Below are 19859 nucleotides of genomic sequence, written 5' to 3' on the forward strand. Positions count from 1 at the left end.
GGGGGGAGGGGGTGGGGCATCCTGACCAAAAGGCGGCTGGGGACCAGCTGGTTTTCAGGCTCTTGGGCCTCAAGACGCAGCTGGGGCGGAGAACAAGTGGATTGGCCCACGGCCGCCGAAGGGGAGAGAAAGGGAGAGAAGCTCTGGCTGTGCCGCACGGGGAAGAGAGTTCTTGGTTTGGTCGTGGCAGCTCACTTGGCTGGCTTGTGTAGGTGGTATCTGTGGCTGGGAACCCAGAGAGGACTTCCCCAGGAGATTAGAAAGGGGGCGGGGTGAGCTCTGTAGGAGAAGGCCTGCTCCACTGTTCCCCACAGCAGATCCCAAAGGAAAGAAATAGTCCATGGTCTTAAGATGTTTATTGCCATGGCAGAAAGTAGATGAGAAACTGTACCTTAGTATCTCAAGGTGGGCCTAAGATTAAATATCCTTTGCAGGGAGGAGGGTCTGAGAAGGAATGGCTATGCCCCTCTGGCCTTAGGTACCTCATTAATATGGAGATCTGTCTTGAGGCTCCATGGCCTGTAGTTATGCCCTCTACGTGTGGAGGGGCTAGTAGGGGCATTGCCCTACATGACTAAAGGACACAAATCTATGAAGGGCTGCAGCCTCCTGTCAGCAGCCTGGAGTCTGGGAGTATGGCGAAACACATGCCATCCCAGGATCACCTGGGATCTCCCCTGGTTTCTAGCCTGTGTTCGACCAGAAACCAGGCTGCCTTTCACGGTCCTACAGGATATGATACACATTTCTGTTTTAAAAGACTATCACAGCTGCACCAGGGGTTAGACAGAACGTTACCATATAACCCAGCAATTCTACTGAATAGAATAGACAAATGAAACCCATGAGAAAGGCATGCAGGGATGCTCAAGGCAGCATGTTTACAACAGTCCCAAAAGAGATGCCAAAGTCCATCCAGTGGCAAATGGATGGATACACTAGGCCTATCCAACCAATCAAGAATGATATGGCAATAGAAGCCAGGCAATCACAGCATGACATCAAGTGGGCGAGCCTTGAAAACAACATTCTCCTATAGGAAGGAAGGCAACCACAAAAGCACATGTTTGTATGAGTCCATTAGTTTCCATGCACAATGAACAAATGGGTAGAAACGAGGTGGTAAATGATCAGGCAGGACGGGAGCTGCTGGAAGGTAGGCTGAGAAGAGACAGTCAAAGGTTCTGCTTCTCTTTCTAGGTGCAAAGGTGTTCCAGACTTGTGCTGACGGCTACACAACTCTACAAACATAGTAAATGTGCTTGGCATAGGTTAAGTGAAGTGTGTGTGTGTGTGTGTGTGTGTGTGTGTGTGTGTGTGTTTTAGAAGCTAATGTCAGTTATCTTCCTGTACTGCTCTCTACGTTTTGAGAAAAGTTTCCTAATTGAATCCAGACTAGCTGGCCAGCAAGCTCAGGGGATCCTTCTCTTTCTACCTGCCCAGTGATAGAATTACAGGTTAGCCCACCAAGCCCAGCTTTTTACATGGGTACTGGGGATCTGAACACAGGTTCTTGTGTTTGCACAGTAAGCACTTCAATGACCAAGCAATCCATTATTTAATCAACAACAACAACAAAAGAACGTTATAGAGACTAGTGAAACAAAGTTCAAGTTAAACCTCCCTGAATAAGATGAGACTCCAAGTACTTTCTATGCAGTCTGTGGGCCTGTCTTGTGTGGTTATCATTGAATATAGAAGTCCCTCAGCTTCAGCAGGGCTGTGGAATCCATCTATGACTAAAGAAATGAATAAAGCCTGCCTTACTTTCTAACATCCCATTTAAAAATTCTCTTGCAAATCCACAGATAGGAAAAGTTCCACAAGCCAGGAAACAAGGACACATAATGAGCTCCGAGCCAGAAAAAAAGGAGCATTCCTACTGCAGCACTAAGGACGGACACAGAGCTGGGCTGACACCATTATCCTCATTCCGCGGACAAGAAAGCACTTGCTGTTTTGAAAATAAAATCTCTGCTCAGAGATGAGTACATACTGGAAGCTGGAAGTCAAGGAACAGAAACACAGCTGCAAGCAAACCAAGAATACGGGATGAGCTGAAACTTGCACATTTCCGATCTGACAGTTCCTCCGAACTCATAGTAAGGTAGATAGAAGAATCAATACTAGTGGGTATGTTTCTAACTTACTCAAGTATGAAAAACCCAAAAGCAACAAAGCCTGGGGAAGGAGAAGTCAGTCTCAGACTGGAAAATGAAGAGCTTGAGCCAATGAGACTCAGAAGCAAAGAGAAAGGGTACAGATGAATAAAGAGCTCCAGAGACCTGGGATACAGATACAGATCATGGTTCAGTAATAGAGGCAGCTGAAGTGCTCAAAAGAGAAAAGACTATCCAGTAAGACTAAGAGACAGTAAATAGTTTAAGACATAGTGAACACAAAAATAAAGACTCAAAATAAAGCAAGAAAGTGGCCTTCCAAGGACATGAAGTAAAACCAAGAAGACATCAGGGGTGGAGCCCAAACGCCAAAATACAAGATGGATGTTCGCAATGTTGAAGGATTTCTGAGTTCGAGGCCAGCCTGGTCTACAGAGTGAGTTCCAGGACAGCCAGGGCACACAGAGAAACCTGTCTCAAAAAAACAAAAACAAAAACAAAAAAGCAACAACAAAAACAAAGAAAGGAAGAAAGGAAGAAAGGAAGAAAGGAAGAAAGGAAGAAAGGAAGAAAGAAAGAAAGAAAGAAAGAAAGAGAGAGAGAGAAAGAGAGAAAGAAAGAAGGAAAGAAAGAGAGAGAAAGAAAGAAGGAAAAAAGGAAAGAAATAGACTAGGGTCAGGCAGTGGTGGCACATGCCTTTAATCCCAGCACTTGGGAGGCAGAGGCAGGCGGATTTCTGAGTTCGAGGCCAGCCTGGTCTACAGAGTGAGTTCCAGGACAGCCCGGGCTATACAGAGAAACCCTGTCTCAAAAAAACAAAAACAAAAAAAAAAGAAAGAAAGAAAGAAAGAAATAGACTAGGAATACTTTGTAATGTAAACAGAAGATTCCATGACCAAAATAACTGTAGCTGCTCCTAGTCAAAATAGGGCTGGAAAGCGGAGTGTCACACTAGATGGTGATTGTTTCTACTAACAAGAGGTAGCAAGAAAGGGAGATCAGGACTCGAATCATATTCTTCTCATCTCAACAGTGCCAGAATATTTAAACTGAGAATGCACTTAAAGTATTATACAAGAAAAGTTATGCTACATAATATAACTATTAATTCTAGATATACATCAGTTGAAAAGGACTCACACTAAGTCATTAATTTACTAATGGGCAGACTAAGAGACTGCTTATACCTCCCTGCAGTATTCTATTTTAAAACCACAATCTGAATCTATACATAATATCTTTTTTATTTTAACTTCAAAAAGTCTTTTACTGCTTCAAGAAAAGCACCTGCAAGCTTCCCTGAGCATCAGACCATTACAGGCAGGATGCAGTGGGAGAGAGAGAAGAAAGATTAGATGTAGTTGCTGGAAAAGGTGGCCTGGGTAGCCAAGTCTTTCTGCTGTGTACTTGGTAGTTTAAGCACATACAATTTTATCCTTGTAAGGGATTTAGATCTTCGAGACTTTCTCCAAGGATGCTGTATCTTTACCTAAAATCTTCTGTAGAAAGGGCCAATGGCAATACATTGGCACTAACATGGTATCAAGGACTCCAAAGGATCTCACAAAGGCAACTAAGTGAAAAGTGGGATGTTTAAAATCTACAATCATACTACTGGTGTGTGTGTGTGTGTGTGTCTGTGTGTGTGTCTGTGTGTGTCTATGTGTCTGTGTGTTTGTGTGTCTGTGTGTGTGTGTGTCTGTGTGTGTGTGTGTTTTAATGGAGTTATGTTGGTGATAATGTACCATACAAGCACCATGCAAAAACAAACAAAAAAAAATAGTATCACACATGGGAAACCTCCCCTCAAGTTGTTGCTTAGAGAAACACAATAGTCTTCCAAAACATCACCTTTAGTTGCCTTGCAGAACTTGGAGGTAAGACCCAACTGCAAAAGATGCCACATATTTTGAGCACATGACTTGGAGGAACCAATGTGTAACTGACCTGGAAGACTCCTCTCTGAGAACAGCCTATCAATGTATCGGAAGGTACTAAAGCAAGCTTCCAAGAGAGAGGAACAACTGGTAGTCCTACCCAGCTAAAAAGCTTACAAATCACAAATGACTAGACTGGCAAAGTATCTCCAGTGATACAATAGTGTCACTTTCATCTTGGGGATGGATACCAACAACTATCTCATTGTACTTCAGGCTTGCAATACAGGAGGGAATACGTGCCTGGTGCTGGAAACCTAGTCAACATCCACAGCTTGAGAAGTCAGGCCTGAGAGGAAAACCTACCTCTACCATGATTTTAAACCAATATAAATTTTAACTCAATTCTAAATGCTTACCTTTGTAAGCAAATGTAGCTCTTATCCCTCATCAAAGAAGCTTCTTTATACAACAAATGGAGATCATTACAGAGATCCACTACTAATCACAATGAAGAGAATACAGGATTGCAGCGGGTACTAACCTCAATTGATAAATATGCAATGTACCCTTGACATAAGCCAGGACACTAGTAACTAGATGTCCCCTAGGGATGACAAGGGAAATACACCCACCAAATCTCAACAATAGAGTTTCCTGAACAAGACCAGAATATTGAAACCTCCTGTTGAGATGCCATTGAGGACAGCAGAAATTCCACATGGTCTTAGACACAGATGAAGAGGTACAAGTAGCCAATGGCTTCTGAGAGAAGAATTAGTCTACTCTAGGGATAAGCTCCCGCAAAACAATGTTGAATCTCAAGTGGCTAACCACAGAAACTACATTAAATGACTATGAGCAACATTAAATGGAATAAGTAGGCTATATATGCACATATGTATGAGAGTGTGCACGCACAAGTGTGCACACACACACACATACACAAATACATGCAGATATAATGATAATAATCAGAACAGAGACCACAAAAGAGGTGAAGCACAGGAGGAGTTTGAGAGAAATGACACAGATAGAGTACTCATGGACAAAGCCCTCAAAAAAAGACACATCCTAGCAGACATTAATGACCATTGAAAAATAACACATTTAACAACACTACAAAATCCATGCACAACAGAGATGGGCTAAACTCTGCCTGTGAGAGGCCGAGTAACTATACCCTTTACACAGTGTTAGTAGCTATGGCACGGCACTTCGAAGCTACACACTCTCATTTTTTTTTTTAATAAGTGAGCACCTAACAAAGGACTTCACTCAGTAGCATCACACATTAGCCAATGAGCTTAGAAATTGGGGAAGTGGTACAAAAAGCTAACTCTAATGGTCAAATCTCAAAATTAAATTTTCTGGAAACTGAACTATTTAAATTCTTTAATTACTACCAATGGAAATACACTAAACATTATTTCTCCAAGGATTAGCCTAAATTCCAGCATTATTCAAAATTACAGAAAAATATGAAATGTCAGAATATTAAATTGATTTTATTAGCCGGATAGTATTAAGTCTAGTATCTTTTAACAGAAAATAAAATGAAATAACTTTATAAACAGGAGAAATTCATATGTACAGGATGGCATTTAAAAGGGCCAGACCTGAAGGAAAATGCATTAAAAAGCAAAGGAACACAGACTAGGTTCACAGTAGGCCACAAGCTATACAAGAGACCTGTGAAAACTGAAAAACAGGACTCAGCGTTTCAACCTCCAATGAAAAAGAAGACTGCCTATTCTGGGACCAAACCACTGTGAGATACTGCAGGACTTGATTTGATTGGTTTGCATCAGATGTGATGAAAGCAAACAGCTACAGGAACCAGGTAGGAAACATGAATAAAATAAGAAAAGAGAGAAACACCATGCTTCTTAAGATACACTATTCATTCTGGCTGCTGTTTCACTATTTTATCATTTTGAAATATTTGGTATTTGAAATATAACATGCCTTTCTAAAATCAACCCTAAAAAAATAACAGTACAAGTGTAACATAAAAGCCAAGCAACATTTTCCGTCCCATGGTGTAAGTACCAGTTTTAATGTGATCAGGCCCAATATTCTTCTCAGTTCCCAAGGCTTCTAGCAGGAGGACAAGACTTCCTAAAGGGGAAAAACTAATTCCACATTGTAACAATGCTTTTTCCATATCATTTTCAACATGCACTCACTACCACTGCAGAAAACAAACAGAAAAACAAAAAAACAAAAAAACTCTCACCTTTTATAGAAGGCGGAGAAGGAGGAATAGGAGGAGAGATAGGGAGAGGTAGGGGGAAGAGCAGGAAGAGGAGGGGGAGGAGAAGGAGGAGAAGGGAGAGGAAGAAGAGAAAGAGAAGGAGGAGAAAAAGAAGAGGAGGAGGAGGAGGAAGAGGAGGAAGAGGTGGAGGAGGAAAATGGTTCCTGAGCTCACCCCTCGACAGCCTCCGTCAACCTACTTTTACTCAGTGACATAACTGCAGACACAAAGACTCAGCCCAGGCTTCCCTTTCCTGGGCCCATTCAAATCAATCCCATCTCAGTGTCTGACCTCCTGTCATTTGACTGAACAATCACTGGCATTGCTGAACAGTGGTAATAGAGAAACAACAAATCTGCCTCGTCCTGCTCAATAAATTATGATAAAAATAACAATGTAACAAAAAAGTCCTTAAAAAGCCATCAATCAGGTTTCAGTTATAGATAAATTTCACCCTCTCAAAAGTCATGCACTGAAGCAGAAGCCTAAACATAGCTGTACCTACAGAGCCCTGAGGGAGATGGTAAGAATCCCTGAGTAAGGATAGAACCCTACCCTTGAGACCTGGTGTCCTGTAAGAGGAAAAAGAGACCAAAACCCTTTCCCATAGGATATACACAAAAGACATATCAAGACACAGACAGAAGGTAGCCTCCACAAGCCAGGAAGCACCACCTTTACCTCAGACTCACCTCTCCAACTGTGAGAAAATAAATGCCAATTGTTTAAGCTAGAAGTCAGTGTGTGGCATTTTGCTAAAATAAGCCAAAGAGATGACTGTAATATGACCAATGACTTCAATAGACTCCTGCAAAGGCTTTATCGTACTGTCAAAATTAAGATTTGGTTGTATTTAGAGGCTTCATACAAAGTGAATATAAATATAGACTGTATTAACAATCCAAAATAAAATTAAAATTTATGGAAATTTAATCAACCAATAATCAGTTATAAGAAATCGTGTTTCTTAGATAAATACCCAACATGTTCATTAAGCATCCTGAGAAAGTGACTTGGAACCCAGGACTTTAACCGTTGCAAATTATAATTAGCTGGCAAGGCTATTAATCATACAGCAGAAACCTTTCTATTAACCACTCACAGGAGCATTTTACAGATTGCATAATAGACTCATTTATTTAACAACATCAACAAGCAGTGCTAAATAAACCAACACAGGGAATTTGAAAATAAGGCAGTTTTTATCTCTGTCAGCTCAGCTCATAATTAGGTGGGAATATTCATAAGCAGCTACTAAACCTATCACAGGGATCTTTCTAGTCTGTGAGAGGCTGCTACGGAGCCTTAACATAATATAGGAAAGGCACTAAGTAATGACTCAAAACTCCAAACCAGAGAAAACAGAAAATTCACATAACAGATGATGGCCTCTGTAGTCAGCAATAACACGAGGACCCATAATTTTCCTGCTTTAACTACTATGTTCCTTCATCAAAATTCTAAAAATAACTTTGAGGGGGAAAAAATGCTTGCATAAGAACCAGGGGAACAAGAATGGTGTTGGTTTTTTTTGTTTGTTTGTTTTGTTTTGTTTTAGAATATGCTGTCACCAAAATAAAGTGAACCAGACCATACAATCCAAATACGAGTCAAGTTAAAAGTCTTTTTGATGTTTATGTGGTACTAAGGGTCATGCCCAGGGCCTCACATGTTTGGCCAGTGCCCTGCCACTAAGTCAGTCCCCAGCTCTCTTTTACTTTTATTTTGAGAGATAGTCTCACTAAGTCCACCCTTGAATTGCACTCTGATCCTCCTGCCTCAGCTTCCTAAGTAAATGGGCTTATAGGCCAGTTTTACCAGACTCAGGATAGGGTTATAATTTTTAAACAATATTTTCTTCAAATCTTACTTCTCAATATGATCAAAAAGGAAAAAGATCTCCAAAATAAGAGTATATTTTAAGATATAAATTATTTTCCCCTAAACTGTGTATTTCCCTTATATATAACCTAAAGCATATTTCCAACAAAGAAACAAGTATGGAGTACGATATTTTCATTTTTTAATGAGAAGATAGAATATTTGATGATTATTCATATCCTAAACAAGAATAGACATGATCAAATAATTCTCACAAAAAGAGGCAATATCCGAAAACGTGAAGTTTTGTTTGAATGTGCACCACAAAAACTAACACAGAATACAAAGAGTTCAGCAAAGTGCGCCAAAGCCTTCTCAGTAACTCAGGAGCTTCTGTTCTCGGGTAATACTCAAAACCATAAGCACCCCGGTTCTCTGATCTGCAGCAGGAGCAGCTACTCCATAATCTCTCCTGCCACTTGAGCTGAACCACAGTAAACACAGGACTGTCCAGTGACTAGCATAGGAAATACTATTAACACAAAAAGGGCAGCTCTGAGAAAGATCCCAAAATAGAGCAACACAGGGAAAGTACGCAATACTAGGACATAATACTAGTCTCTGTTAAGCAAAGGAAACCCCGGTCTCTACATGGCCTGCTAGAATTTACAACAAAATCTCCTCCTTAATCTACAGGAACTACTTACCTGGCATTCTTTAATAGCTATCTCCGCTCCCTTCCTATAAAGCCTTATCCTGATGCTCCATTCATTACTTTATCTGCAAATCTGGACAGACTCAGTTGGATTTCATGTTTATGTCATGCCACCACTGCCCACAAACAGACAGTGATAAACACCCCACCCAACCTGCTAGTTCTTCTACAGTTAACACAAACAAAAGAAATTCATTTAGTAGATTTATGAAAACAATTACCAACTGCCCTCTGAGGTCCTTCCAATACTGCAGGATGTCAGCATGGGCTAGCTGAATAGCAATTCTGCTTTCCATACAGTTTTTGTCCCCTGATTTCAGATCTTATCTGCAATACTTATAGAGCTGTCTAGTCATAGTTCACAGACATTACAGGATTGTAGCCCATCAATAACCCAAGCCATCTTTCCAGGAAATGGATTCAATTCCTCCCTAGTCAGTTGGTCAGCATGGTATTTTTTATCACACTCTTTTCCACTGTAGAGGGGACAGTTGTCTCATGCAGTATTAAACCTGGTCTGATCAGGAGTTCAATCCCATTAAATGATAAGGGAAAACTGCTCACTAGCTCCCAAATTAAAGAGCTATGATGAAGAGTCATCTCTGCTTCTCATAATTTAACAGAACCACAGCAGTGAAGGCTTTCTGTGAGGAAATGATAAAGATTTTAACTTGAAAGAAAATCCTAAGTACATTGCTCTTGTTGTCAGAACTGCAGAGTTAGGAAAAAGAGAAATGTTAAATTAATGCAAAACAGAAGTCCCCAGCCAAGGAATTCTGAGATACCAAACATATACATTCTACATTTGCTATGCAAGAGGCAAAAACATGAATTTGCATCTACTTCTACCAAAAATGGTTGAAATGCACAAGATTGATGGTTTTGAAGAAGAGAGACAATTGTATACAGTAAGGTAAATTCTGTGTTCATTCACAGTGTTGGCTTTTTTTACTCTCCTCCCAAAAATACATGACTGGCCTTCAGAGGTACTCACTGTCACGGCACACTTCCCACCAGCACCTCTGAGTGATAGACAGATCATGTGCATGTATGAAACATGCAGACAATAGAAGGGTATACCATAGTGTAGAATTTTCAAATAAAAATAAAAGAGATCCGTAACACCCTCAATACACTCACGTTCTTGCCATTGCTTTATCCATAATTAGCCAAGTAACTTCCACATGCTTTTTATTTGTATGTATATGGGTGTTTGGCGTTAGATGTGTGGCTCTTTTGCTGATGTGTACATGTGTGCACCACTTGTGTTCCTTTGCCCAAAGAAGCCAGAAAAGGACTTTAGAGCCCTTGTAACTGGAGTTAAAGATGGGTGTGAGCCTCCATGTGAGTGCTAACAACCAAATGCAGGTCTTCTGGAAAAGCACTCAGTGATCTGAACTGCTAATCCATCTCTACAGCCTTTACACAATTTTTAGATGACTAAATTTAAGTGTTGAGTCCTTGCAGAAGTTTATTATGGCATGGTTGTGACATCGTATCCCGCCACCTTACCAGCAAACATCAGTTACTTCTTCATTTTCCTATACTCCTTTGGCAATGTCTTCAGATAGCTACAACAACAAAACATACCTCAAAGAATGCTTTGGGATCCATGTACACCTCAATATTAGCCCTGAGACTACATGAGAGCCAAGGTGACTGACACAAAGGATTATATAATAAACAAGTGTTGGCTCAACAAACGAAGACTCAGAATGACAGCACATAGTGGTGTGGCATTAACACTGAGTCAGACAGTAGGCAATATGCCCTTTCATCCTTTACATGGAAATGAGGAAGTTACTTTCCTCCTGTGAGACTTCACTTCTCTCATGTTTTCAAACAAGCATAATGGGGAAGGGGAGTCTGCTCCACGGGCACGTACAGTGCATCAGGCCCAGGGTTCAAGCACAGCCATCAACCGGCCAATCAATCAGCGAACCAGCTCACAGATTTTAAAGTCTCTTCAGACAATAAACTAGCAAAGTGGAAACAGAAGTAGGCCAATTTATACTATGGGTGGTTTTATTATGAAACTTCAATGAAATAAAAAGATTAAGATATGTGTATCTTGAAGAAAATTATTCTACAAGGAACTGAAAGTCCATAGGGCTAATAATAGTTCATATATTTTAATCAGTGAGTTTGTAAATTGACCTAACATACAAAAGCAGTTGGTACATATCCCAGAGTCAAAGTCATAGAAGAAATAGAAATAGAAGAGAGATGGGGGTGGGGGTGAGCTGAGTGATAGACAGATCATGTGCATGTATGAAACGTTCAGACAATAGAAGGTTATATCATAGTGTAGAATTTTCAAATAAGAATAAAAAATTATTGAGATTGAACTTTTGATAATATAAAACTACCTAGATGAATCATGACACAGAGAAGTTATCTTTAGGGCATAAAATAGATTCCTCTAGTCTTGTAAACAACAACCCTGGGAGTAAAGGGATTTTCTTGACACAAGCAGAGTCAGCAGGCTGTAAGCTTACAGAAGAATCAAGAAGGATTTAATAAGTATATATAAAATAAACATGAGTTGTAGCTGTTCTGGCCTTTAGACACTTCCAGACACACAACTAAATAAAAATCAAAAGAATTTATCTCTCTTACAATCTGGTTCACAAGCCAAAATTTTGATCCTCCTTTATTTTCTAATTCTTCGCCTATACTAAATATGGGGGGAAAAGAAATTTAGATGCCTTTTACATGGACCAAAGTACTCTGCTCTGTTAACCAAACGTTATCTTTATATTCTCAGTCATACAAGAAAACATTTAGCTAAGCTAGGCATAGTGATGTGCTCAGAAGTCAGAGGTGGGTAGATCTCTGTGGGTTCAAGAACAGCCTCCTGCTCTGCACAGCAGGGCTACACAGTGAGGCTTGACTCAAAAGAAACACAAAGCAAACAACACACACACAGACAGTCAGACAGAGATAGTGGACAGGTGAATGGGTGGGTGGCTGGCTGGCTGAGCAGGCAGGTGGGTGGGTAGGCAGATGGGTATGTAGGCAGTTGGGTGGGTAGGCAGGTGGATGTGTAGGCAAGTGGGTGGAGATGCAGGCAGAAAGGCAGACAGATAGGAGATATACATGGCCAAACCAAATATGATTTCTTTAATGTCGTAAATATTAGGATTCTGTGATGAAGTACCTTGCTTTCAGCTAACCATCGATGTGGGTCATAATGTAATTGAGGACCAGAGGTAAATACCTACAAAAAGAGAAAAGAATGTCAAACGAGATTTTTCTCTGGTCTGAACATTCATAACCAAAATTATTGACCACAACACACAAATAATTACTTCTTAAATATAAGAATTTGACAAGAGGAAGACTGTATCAAGCACACAGTCAATTTCACAACACAGTTACTAAGTGCCTGCTATGCTTTATTTTTTTGATGACAATAAGCAGCCAGCTCACATACAGAGACACAGATGACCCAGCTGTCTGGTGGCACCATCACTCTCTGCAGTTGAGTCCATGAGATTTTACCAGGCATGCAACCTTGATTTAAACCTGCTTGCTTCACCTATTGCTTTATATTTTAAAATACTTAGAAAATTCTATATTAAACTGTTGCCTACATTGGCTGCCCTGATTGTCTTTATATCAACTCATTTGTAAAATCTCAGAACATCTGGTTTTGCCTTATTACTGAGCTAACCTGTACTCAAAAGCTGCTGGTGCCTTTATAATTATAAACACAAATTATATTATTCCTAGTTCTATGCTACATGGAATATTTTTTCAGGCTGTCTCAGTGGTTTTCATGTGAAAATATCCTTTCTTTTCTAAAGAAACATCTATACATATTCTCAAATGCTTCCATATCTCCTGATATGTCGCGACATTACTTCTCTGTCAGAATAGCAATAGTTAATTCACTTACACTTAGTACATATTTAGTATCCACCACATTCCACACACAGAAGTGTCTAACACCTACCTTCTCTTTCACTTTTTTCTTTACATCTAACCCTATTCTCATGTAGTTTTGCTTGTTGTGTTTCATTTTGTCTCCTATTTTGAAACAGGGCATTGAATTGCTATGTAGCCCTGACTCCTCTGAAACTATGTAGCCTCATCAAGGAGAGGTGGGCCTTTCCTTTGCCTCACTCCCATGCTTTAATTTAAGGCCCGCACCACCATACCCAATTCTAACCCAAGGCTTAGGTGCTCTACCTTGTCAATCAGGCTTTCTTTAATTACCCAAATTATTTCTTTCTCCTCTTTCAACAATGTACTGTGCTGCTAAATATCTGTGAGCATCCATTTGACAAGAACTATACTTTCCATTTCATAACCTACTCCATTAAATCTTTACTACCTCAATTAAACCTTCACCTTGAGTAATAATAAATATTTTGATATAAGAAATACAAGCAATGTTTGTGTTTTATGATTTTTCTCCACAGATTTACAAATGACTTCATGTTTAAAAGAACATTTGTAGCCAGTTATAAATGGCAGAGCTAAAGGCTATCAGTGCCATGGGAAAAGCAACCATGTAACAGCAAAGTATAAATCAAATACACAAGTGTTTCTACTTCTGGGCACAGAAAGCATTCAATGTACAATAATGATGACACATCAAGTTGTCACCAACAGTAAACCTCAAGGAACTATGACAACAACATTGTAACAGACCTGTGCTGTGAAGGAAGACAAAGAGAACATGTATGTACATCCAAACACAATAAAACACAAAGTTACTTTCAGAGCCTGTTCAAAGGACAATTGTTCTCTATAAAGAAACATAGTATTTGAGAATGTTCCTGTCCATGAAAAACTGGTGTTTTCCTGCAGTATCATGTAACAAGGCTTATTGTGCATCTTATAACATGATTCTCATATTTTGATTTTAATGCTCACATGACTGAAATTAAATATTTAAGCATTGAGTAAATGCTACATTGCTAAAAATTGTTTCTCTATATAAAATGAGGGTTTACAAAGTTACATACTCAGAGAAGCCTTGACATTTAAGAGAATAGCATTAGATAGGAAAAGGTAAGCCATTATAAAGCAGACCCTGTAGCATCCCCATGAGTCAGCTTTCCACTTAAGCCAACCATTCTCATCCTAACATCACAGCCTTCTCATGATACTTGAACACTGCCTCAAAAGAAGGTACAGAAAATTACAAATTGCAAACTATCTACCTATTCTGTTCATTTTGCCAATTGAAATATTTATATTAAGGTTGACGCCTTGGAAGTTTTGATTGAAACAGCAGAATTATATTTTCATTTTCTTTTAAACATCCTTGGAGAACAAGAAAGACAAAAAAATCAGAAATTGGGAGAAGAAAACTCAAAAGACCATTCGCTAGTGGAGGAAGAAAGAATAACTGAGCTCCCAAAACCTGCTAAGCACAAAACCATGTCTGAGTGTGGTCATGCCATGGCTAAAAGTACCACTTCATCCTAATATGCTAGGGGTACGTCAAGTAGAATACAGCAGGGCCAGAGTCTACACTTGTAAACTACCATGGGACAGTCTTTTTGTTTGTCATTTCATGACAGGCATTAATTGATAAATGATCAATCCCAAATATGGAGAAGAATATGCTGAAGAGAATTGTGTCAATAGGGAGAACGCAACAGTGCAGTGCTCCTCTGATCGGGCTCCAGTCAGCCCACTTGAGATTTAATCACAGTGACATCTAGGAGCAAGTACTGAGCCCCTCCAGATCTGGTTCTCTTTTCCACACTATATTTCATGGGGTAGCAAAGGATGGATTGGTTTTAGGGGATAAGGAAGACACTGCAAACACCATACTTATCATTAAACCTCTCGTGAAGAATTCTATAGATGCTAACAACATCACTAGCAGGCTAGCGTGGTGGACACCTCAGAATCCAAGCTACTTGACGCAAAGGATGTTTTCCTTGACCAATATGCTGCCTCTTTGTTGAAAGGCTGCCTTTCACTGAGTGAGACACAGGTAACCCAATGGAACAATTCACACTTTCACCATGACTGTGTAGTAACACATTTCCTAACTCTAAGCAATGCAAGAGGTTATTTGTTTCATAAAAAATTCTGAAATAAGAATGTGACTACCGTGTAATCACATTACAATCCCATTCTAATTATATATTAGAAAAATAACTGAAAATTTAAGGCACGTAATATGAGAACTCATAATTACTTTCAATTTCTCCATTGAGTCTCTGGAGAAAGTTTTACAAGCTTCATCAATTTCTTTTCCTATTACACCAAGAATGGATTCCTGTTCTGTCTCCAAACAAAGAAGCTGATCCTTGAGCTGCAGCCTCGACTCCTCCATCCTCCTTAAGTGCTCTTCTTCATTACTTATATGTTTCTCCTGTGGCATGAAGAATAAAACAGAAGCTTATTAAGTAGAGACAAGACACAGTTATTTATGCAACCAAACCTAGGAACTGGATTACAAACTATATATGACTGGCTGTCCCTTCACTGAGCAAAATAGATATCCCATAAAAACCCGTGCATGAACAACTGGTAAAATTACTACATAAATTCTATGAAAAAGAATGTTGAAATGTCCTTTTCTACTTAATAACAGTGCTACCAGTGGATCGGAAGAAAAGATAAAATCAGTAATTGCTCTTATGTAGACCGTCACAGTAAAATGTCAGAAGTATACATTACCAAATATGGTGCTTAGTAGTATCAAATGGAGTAGGTTTCTCCATTTGAGAGGCATGTGCTATCAGCTAAATTCCCTCACAGTGTATTCTTCCAAAGTTTCAACATTTGAATGCTCTCATGCTACACACGTGAATTTAGACACGAAGATTTAATAAAAAACCAAGATGGAAACACATTGCAAGTAAACAAATACATTTAATGAAAAGAGGTTTTTCAGGAGTCCTTGAAGAGATTTCAAGTACTTTGGGGTCTCCTCTAAGCAGAACAACTTGTCATCATTACTATTTATTATACAATTCTCAAGAGTTATGATTAAATAATTTCATTAAAACTGAGCATCCTTCATGTGAAAATGCCAAATCTCTAATGCCCCCAAGCCCACAACGTTAGAACAACTGACACGACACTCAGTATGCGACACCTTGGGTTGTGGGTTAGGAATATTTAACTGATAAAGTCAATACAGTCTAAAACTATCAAAAGCTCTAACATATGAGTTGCTTCTGATCTTGCATATTTTTAACACATGCACTAGAGAAATTCAGAGCCTTATAACACAGGGCATGTAAAGCGATAAAATTACTTGAACTGTATAAGTAGCAGACCACAGTCACAGTCTTACTTAATATATGTTCAGTCATCAAACACTAGCCTAGTACCCTTTTACTACCCAGTAAGACACAACTAATCCAAGAGTAGTGCATGGGTATCAAACCCATTTCAAATTTCAAAGAAATAAGAAAAAGAAACCCAGTTGTAAAAAATTAATCATTAGAGCTGCAGAGATGGATCAGCAGTTAAGAACACTGGCCGCTTTTCCAGTGGACCTCACTCAGTTCAATTCCCAGCTTCTCATGGCAGCTCTCTAACTCTAGTTCCAAGGAATCTGATGCCCTCTTCTGGCTTCTGTAGGCATCAAGTATACACATAGTGCACAGACAGACTTTTGGACAAAACACTCATACATAAAAAGTAAAAATAAGTAATTTTTTCCTTTTATTAAAAATAGATTCTCTTCTCATACAATATATCCTGAATATAGTTTCCCCTCCCTCAGCTCCTCCCAGTTCTTCCTCACCTCCCACTCCTCTAGGTCTACTCCCTTTCTGTCTCTCATTAGAAAAGAACAGGTTTCTTCAAGTAAACATGACAAAATAAAGTATAATGAGACAAAGCAAAAACTCTCATATTGAAGTAGAACATAGCAACCCAACAGGAAGAAAAGCATTCCAGGAAAAGAGTCAGAGATCCACTTGTTCACACACTCAAGAGCCCCATAAAATACCAAGCTAAAAGCTGTAATAGCTATGAAGACGACCTGGTGCAGAACCATACAGGCCCTGTGCTTGCTGCTTCAGTCTCTGTGAGTTCAACTGTGCCTTGCTTGGTAATTTAGAGAGAATGAATCTTTATTTAAAAAAAAATAAAAGGAAGAACTTTTTTTATTTTACAGAAACTTCACCACATATGTTTACTGTAAGTAGTGCTCTGTTACATAAGGGCACTTCTCATAAAGTCTATAACGAATCCCCCACCTCCCTCCTCTTTTCTTTCCCCCTTTTTTTATTACACTCCTTTGTGCTCAGGCAGTTTCACTGACTTGGTTGGTTGGTTGGTTGGTTGGTTGGTTGGTTGGTTGGTTGGTGGGTTGGTTGGTTGGTTGGTTGGTTTAGCAGTGGGACTGGGACAACAACCCAATGGTTGGACTGTGCTTATACCACCCAATAGTTCATGTGCTGGAGGCGTGGCCTATGAGTAGCTCCTAGATGAGGGTCACTGAAGATGGTGGCATCAATCAAAACTGACATTGTTCTCAGAAACTGTCTTGCTTTCCCTGCAGGGCTGAAGAGATTAAAGCCTGACCCCATGAGGGCTTTTTGGCTTCCTGTCTCATCTGAGATCTAACTTGCACATGCCCCCACTGTAATTTAATGTATCCACGGACCCTCACCACAGCTGGACTTTCCAATCATGGACTCTCAGGCTCCAAAAATATCTTTTCTTTACATACTATCTAGCTTCAGGTTTTGTTACAGAGATGAGAAAGAACAAATGGCTAATATAAGAAAAAACACTCTATATAAAGCATTTTTCTGTGTATAAGATGGTAAACAAGATCCAAAGTCCCCATAGATCTCTCAGGAAAATCTATCACTTCTGTTCTGCCCCATTTTTCAAAGTTGGGAATATGTGAAGACTCCTTAGTAGCACACAATGACTTAGTTCTTCCCCAAATTTTATATTAGATGTTTCAAACCTTGGGAAGGCAGAGCAAATTCTGAGAAAGGGTGGGACAAGAAACTGATTACAAGTTAGTTCAATCATTCTGTCAGATTTAAATGTATATGGGTTTATAAAGTTAGGTAACACTGTTTGGCCATTATTCTGCCATTCCAAGATACTCTGGAAATTTCAGAAAGAGCAATATCCTGTCCTAGAAAATATTACCATATTTTTAAAATACAAAGGTTAAAAAACACAGTATTTTAGAAAGTCTTTAGAAATCTGGTATATAGTGTGTAACTTCACTGTTTCAGGACAAAGAGCAGACACATGGGGATTAGCCCGGGTTTTTCTACAGAGTATAGAGATAGAGGCAGCTTACTATAGTGGTGCAGATAATCTAAGGTAGATATGCTTCCTAGCAGCTAAGTAACTAAGAAAGAATTCTAGAGAACTAACATAACTCTGCAGTTTACAAATCAGACAGCCAAGGCAGTGTCAATAATGTGACTAGAGTCCCAGAGCTTAGAGCTCATAACTAAATACTCAAAAACCCAAGCAAAGGTCTCATTCTCAAAATGGTAGAAAGGCAAAGAGTTTCTGCAAGTGACATCAAGAGTGTGCAAAGAAGTCACACAAGTTATCAGCTGGCCGAATGAGGACTAATGGAATCTTAACTAGAAGGAGCATCTCTTAGCTTAAATCCTGAAGATTCATCATGACAAATGAAAACGTGATCAAATGTGGTGGCCCACTACAGTAATTACAGACTCTCAGGATCCTGGGGCAGGATATTTGCAAGTTCAACATCTGCCTCTGCTAAGACATGAGACCCTGTCTCAAACTAAAATCAAAGAAGAAAAAAGCAGCTAAAGATGCAACTCTGTGTACAAGGCCTTGAGTTCATTCCCACTTCTGTAAATAGATTTCTAAATTAAAAGGGATGGACAGGTGAAAGAAAATAAATACATGACAGAGTATTGAAAACAAAAGCAAAAACACGTCAAGCATGCAAACTTTCCCAAACTTTGAGCGATTCTCCTACATAGGAAATATACTTAACTATCTATAGAAGTCATCTGACTAAGTCAACCTTTAAAATTGTGCTAATCACACAATGACAAGGCAGAGCTCCATTGCTGGAAAAGAAGAAGTTGCAGGATATGTCCATTTTAAGACAAGAAAGGTTTATACTACTGACATGTATGTCTAAAAGAAATACTCAAACTTCTTACAAGTCCATGTTAAAACACACACAAACACACACACACGGGGTGGGGGGAGAGAACCATTAATTTATAATTCCAAGATCAAGATATAGCATTTTAATTATAGATACATATTTGAACATATTCCTTACGCCCCAGAACAGTCACTTTCTCCAGGGTTTGACATTATAAAGAAACACAACTTTAATAGAAATATAACAACTTCAAAGATAAAAGAATACAACCAAAATGCTAGCTCTTGACATACACACACACACACAAACACACTATTCAAGGTGAACAAGGGCTATATTAACCTTAGAGAGTAGGAAGGGGTTTTTCAGGTGAATGTACACTGGTTGAGGCTAAGGAGTCAGGAATGCCTTATTTGCATGGAGAGGTTAGCCAGGTGCTTGCCTGGCAGGTTCTACTTTAGAGAAAGAAAGTTGAACCTGTAATTTCACCAAGGATCATGTGACATTTCTTAAGTAGAGGATGTGGGGTCAGGCTCCCCAGATAACATCAGGTGGAGAAGAGAAACCCCCACTGGAAAAGGGACTCCTCCAATTTATGCAAAGCTCAGGGAGCTGACCAATCACTGTAAATGCTGACCTTAATATTAATAACAGGGTCTCCCAGCACGGGTTGATATAGTAACACAGACCTGTAACCTCAAAGACTTGAAGACTGAGGCAAAAAAAAAAAAAAAACCTGAAAATTGATCTCCTGTCTTGCCTATATAGCAATCCAAGGCCAAGGGGAGAAAATAGAGATAATTTGTCTTAAAATATAAAAAAAAAAGAAATATTTTTCAAGAACTATAACAAGCTGCATGTGGTAGTGCAATCTTTAATCCCAGCACTCTAGGGACAGAGGCAGGCAGATCTCTGGGAGTTCTAGGCCAGCCTGCTCTACTAGTGAGTTCCAGCACAGCCAGAGTTGAACAGTGAGACCCAGCCTCAAAGGAAGAAAGAGATTAAAGGAGGG

At 39.4% G+C, this 19859-nt stretch overlaps 1 protein-coding gene across 1 annotated transcript in view; it reads right to left on the bottom strand.

The window, feature by feature from the left end:
- Cep128 (centrosomal protein 128) overlaps positions 1-19859 on the bottom strand; it is a 344929-nt gene that overhangs the window by 198483 nt on the left and 126587 nt on the right. The window contains exons 18-19 of the mRNA XM_028777280.1: positions 14957-15133; positions 11951-12010 (exon numbers count right to left, since the gene is read on the bottom strand). Coding sequence (XP_028633113.1) covers positions 11951-12010; positions 14957-15133 — 237 coding nt within the window. The remainder of the gene's footprint in view (positions 1-11950; positions 12011-14956; positions 15134-19859) is intronic.

Source organism: Grammomys surdaster, unplaced genomic scaffold, assembly GCF_004785775.1.
Source record: "Grammomys surdaster isolate TR1022 unplaced genomic scaffold, NIH_TR_1.0 279, whole genome shotgun sequence".
Taxonomy (NCBI): domain Eukaryota; kingdom Metazoa; phylum Chordata; class Mammalia; order Rodentia; family Muridae; genus Grammomys; species Grammomys surdaster.